This window comes from Podarcis filfolensis (genome assembly GCF_964270895.1).
Source record: "Podarcis filfolensis genome assembly, chromosome: 6".
NCBI classification, from domain to species: Eukaryota; Metazoa; Chordata; class Lepidosauria; order Squamata; family Lacertidae; genus Podarcis; species Podarcis filfolensis.
The window spans coordinates 68,499,142-68,504,078 of record NC_139609.1 but is presented as its reverse complement, the minus strand read 5'-3'; the positions used below and the strand labels follow the sequence as shown (position 1 = coordinate 68,504,078).

General features: G+C 37.2%; 1 protein-coding gene across 3 annotated transcripts in view; it reads right to left on the bottom strand.

The window, feature by feature from the left end:
* Positions 1 to 2,734: 2,734 nt before the first annotated feature.
* Positions 2,735 to 4,937, bottom strand: part of IPO9 (importin 9) — a 35,771-nt gene continuing 33,568 nt past the window's right edge. For all 3 annotated transcript variants that reach the window (XM_083617342.1, XM_083617340.1, XM_083617341.1), the window contains one exon: positions 2,735 to 4,767. In XM_083617342.1, the coding sequence (XP_083473468.1) occupies positions 4,657 to 4,767 (111 nt within the window). In that variant the 3' untranslated portion in view covers positions 2,735 to 4,656. The remainder of the gene's footprint in view (positions 4,768 to 4,937) is intronic.

The following is a 4,937-nucleotide window of genomic DNA, read 5'->3' as shown; positions in this document are numbered from 1 at the left end:
CGCAGTCGAAATAAATTAAGAAATTGTCCAGTAGCACCTTAGAGACCAACTAAGTTTGTTCTGAGTATAAGTTTTGATGTGCATGCACACTTCTGCATGCACACGAAAGCTTATACCCAGACCAGGTGCTACTGGACGGTTTTTTAAAATTTATTTATTTATTTATCACTAAGACTCTGGATAGCATTTAACTAGTGTTTATCAAGCTTCCCTATGTCCAGTAAGGCAAAAGAATCACATGAAACAGGTATCAAGTTCTTGTGAAGAGAGGAGATAAGATAAAGAGCCGTTAGAGGCTGTGTGCCTCCTGCAGCCTTGTCACGTTAGAATGCACAGAATCAGAGCACGCACCTAATCAAGTTGTATTATTTGTAGAACTGTTATCAAGAGCATTAGCTAACACTAGGCAAAATCTTGATGATGCAGCACACTCAAGATTGGAATTTTGAGTCTAGGAAAGATCAAGATTGGCAAGCATTTCCCCTGCATTAGAATAGTAGAGCAATAGTTCGTCCCAGACTGGTTTTTAAAAGGGCAGGCAGATGCCCTGGAAAAAGCTTGCAAACTGGACATGATAGCTAGAAATGCAGTGCTTGCCAAATATTGTGGGTGTATGGCAACAAATAGATGTAATTTTTAGGCACCAGTGCCACACCCTCTAATATCAGCTAGCTAGTAGCCGGTAAACCAGGGCTGAGGAACTAATGGCTTTCCAGCAGTGGATCACTGGCCATTGTGGTTGAGGTTGATGAGAGATACATCTGGAGGGCAAGATACCACATCCTTGTATTTAACAATTTAATGGCAAATTCTCTATCGGATAAATACATCCTTCCAGTTATCTTTTCCGAGAGCCCTTATGTAGCCTGGATTGTATTATACTTATCCCTGCCAGGGCTAAAGAACATCAGGAACTAAGACTGCAGTCCTATGTACTTAGTTGGGAGTAATACGTATTCAGTGCAGGACTTCTGAGTAAACATGAAGAAAATTCCACTCTAAATTGCTTGTTGTTATGGTTCTTTACCTGATTGATAAGGCAATATGCACATGTACAGATGCTGGCCAGACAACAGTGAAAAGTTAACCAAATGGTAAGCCTTGTTGTAAAACTAAATACAGAACATATCCAGGATTAGTCATCTGAATGCAGGCAGGAGTTCCTGCATCATTTAAGCAAATAGATGCATAGTAGCACAGGAAGGCTTTTGTGTGTAGAATAAAGCAGACACTGAACATTTATAGTGTTTATTAAATTTTATCTACACAGAATCAAGACACAAACAATATTTATGGATAGCTTTAGCTCAGTTTCTAAAATTGCATTTGACCAGATCTAACCTCTGTTCAATTTTTATGAAGCTCTGAGAGTTCCTCAGCAAGATAAATACATATAAAAAGGGGAAAGTTGCTTGCATTTTCCTTCATCAAGGAGTCTGGCATAGATGTATAGCAGGCATTCATTTTAAGGAGCAATAAAAACATGAGGTACTCAAAGTCCATCCTTTAGTGTGCAAAGATAGTTTAAGATTACAGGATGATTTTTAAGGGACAATGAATGTATGAGACATAAGCTGTTTCTAATATCCTAAATAGTTTATGCTATCCTGAGCTATTAACTCCTGAGTTTACATTTTAGCTTTATGTACTTCAAACACAGGATGTTGTGATTTTTACAGTTCTCCTATGTAAAACACATTTTATAGACATACGTTAGAAAAGGAAACAGAAGGGAAACCATTCAAGTGGATGTTTCACACTTGGGGTAGAACCAAACATAGCACTAAATCTTGCACAATGGAACCTCTTCTTCCTCTCCCCACCCCATGTGTGCCCCCCTAAATGTACTCTGGAACATTTTTGGGGAGGAGATTCCTGTTGCACAAGCAAAAATCCTTGTGCTAGCAGGGCATGGTAGTTGAATCCCGTCCGTGGTCTTTAAAGTTGGTTGTGTCACAAGATTGTTCTCAGCCAACTAGTCTTTTTTCAAGTTTCCCAACTTGCACAAAAACGCCTTAAGGCATTTATTTTTTACAGTTCAACGGAATATTTTTGGCAAGACAATGAAAACAAAGATTATTTTTTAAAGAATTGCAAATGTCGTAGCTTTCGATACTGCCCTCTTCAAGAAGCTGGCGTCACTATTTGACACCATTTCCATAAAATAGTCTAAATTCAGCTTCAATTTAGAAATGGTTTATAAACTATTTTAAAAAAAATCTTTTTCTCAGCTATCCCCCGTCTTGCCACCTAGTTGGTTGTTACAGGAATAAGTAGGAGGAATACCCCTCACTGTACTTAACATATATAAATAGGTTTTCATTAGGAAGACATTTAAGATGGCTAACTTCACAAGAATGTCAGCTATCTGTATGTTTTGTCTTGGCACAGTGGTCCTAAATTTGTGGAGTGCTAGAAATTGCATTGTTTTATGCTACCCTCTCATATGCCACTATGAGAGAGATGACTCATAGTTCAGACCATTGCTTTCACTTCAGCTTCTTTGCCCTAGCCTAATATTTGCCTGAAGATACACATGTGGTTAACTGCTATTTTCGCAATTTTCCGGAAGTGGATCCATAGCAAACAGGTTATTTTTTAAAATCTTCATGCAGTAAGCATTTTTTTTTAAAATCATGTTGTGCAGTAATAGATTAAGTTGGTATGGACTGATAATAAGAAAGTGAAGTTATAGCTTCTGATACTACAAAGAAAATTAGACACTGTTGCTCTGTAGATTTTTTAAAAAGTTTATTATTTTGTAAAACTCTTGTAACTCAGGCAACAGCCTCTAATGCAAGAACAGAACTTCAATGAGTCTGCTTCTTACTGGCAAATTAGGCTCGAGTATAAAAATGCTGTCAGGAAACAACTTGAGTTGGAGAGACATGCATCCTACATACTGTATCTCAATTAGATTTAACAAAAATACAAAATAAACTTACCTTCAATTGTTTTTTGTACTGTTCTGAAAACTATTTTAGCTGGTTTTATGGTATATTTGTAAATTGCCTTAAGGCATATGCAAACAGCAATTCATTGATGAATAAATAATAACCTGGTCCAAATGTGCTCATACATTCCAATTGAATTACGGGGAGGGTGGAACTACAGTTAATGTTGGTCCCTCAATTAACAGTCTCTTTTTTTTACACTCAGCATGCAAAGCTAAGCTTGGCCCCAGCACGTTTGAGATCTTATTTCCCTTGCTGAACCCCTACTGCTTTTTCCTCCTTGGCAGTGTCCTGCAATTACGCAGTTGAAGTCTCAAGTTGGGGCTGAAAGCTCTGACAGCTATTAAACTGAAACACTCCCCAAACCTCCAGCTTCTCACGATTCATTAAATTTTATCCATTGAACATGAATAAAGTATTATAAATCCAGTTTTCAGACCTGGCAGCCATCACTCTCCTCCATCATACAGTATCTCATCCAAACTGTTGTAATACACACATGAACTGTCTCTACTGTATTTTTATAAAGTTGATAGATCATGACATCATTAAATTACATCATTAAATTTGGGTTTAATTTTGGAAGACTCATATAACCTTTAACATAAAAACCAGTGAAACAAGCTGTGCGATACATCAAATTAAAGATGCCTATACCTCGTTCAATGAAGTGGCAATTAAAGGCTGGTATGCTTTTCACACGTGAATTTTAAAGAGATTACCAAAGGATGCAACTTTGTTACCTGGATATTTTAAAAAGAATGATAACAATGGAGGTTTGAACAGTTTTATTTTTAATTTCTTTCCCAAAAAGGGAGGAAAAAGGCAAAGAGGTGTTGTGAGATGCATCACTGTACTTGCAGATTAGCCAGTAAATGTTAATTTTATGGCCCTATAAAAATACACATACTAATTTGTGGACTACAGTTTAGCCATATTGTGTGATCTGTGCATGTGAAGGAAGCAAAAGGTATATGAAAGCTGTATTCATGGAGTAAATAGACAAGTTAAATACAATCAAGATTTGTATAAAAATGTTTGGTTGCAAAACCAGTCATCAGTAACCACAGGAACTGAGTTTTTAGCAAGCCTGCTCAGAATGGGTGCATGATAGCTTTAGTAAAGAATCATGAGAATAACGGAGCTCACATAGGAGTCGTTTACTTCTATATATGAACGGTAAACAATTTTATTTTTTCAGGTTTTTATCCAAGCTCTTGTACTGTAAGTGGATTCCATTTCCACTCAAGTGTCGGTAAAAAGATGCCATATGGTAAGATCAAGATAATTTACCCTGTGTAACAGAAGTGCAAAGTGGGACAAAACTTCCCAGTTTCAATACACATCCGAACGAATGGCGATGTCTTCCTCATTTCATTAAGCTGTGCTGTGAAAAGTCAGTGAAGTGCTTTTTCAGTGGAGGAGAGAAAGTTGGCTTTAGGGCACAATACTTAAATTTTCTCCTGAAAAGCTGATCTGAAGAATAGTGTTCCCGTTGTGCAAATCCAGTGTGCAAAATTCTATGCACATCTGCCTGTTGCCTTCAACAATCCTTCTCTTAACCCTACATCATGATAAGATAAGGAACAGTTCCTCAAAATAAAGATAATCACATCTGGTGAGTAATGGAAGATGTTTCAAGTCACAAAACGTGAAATAAACCAGAAAAATATTTTCCAGATATGTTCACAATGCTCAGGATTTATAAGCCAATGGTCTGAAGAACTCTTCTTTCATTCTCATTGAGGTGGTCTGAGAACATTGCATAGCAAGGCTGCTGTGCAAACTGACATAAGAAGTTTGTAAGGTAAGCCTATAAGGAAGACAAATAGTTGTCAATTCATTTCCACAGGATACTGCACAATTATTTATACGTGAAATTATTCTATAATACAGAAGAACAATATACAGTGGTGCCCCGCAAGACGAATGCCTCGCAAAACGAAAAACGCGCAAGACGAAAGGGTTTTTCGGTTTTTGCGT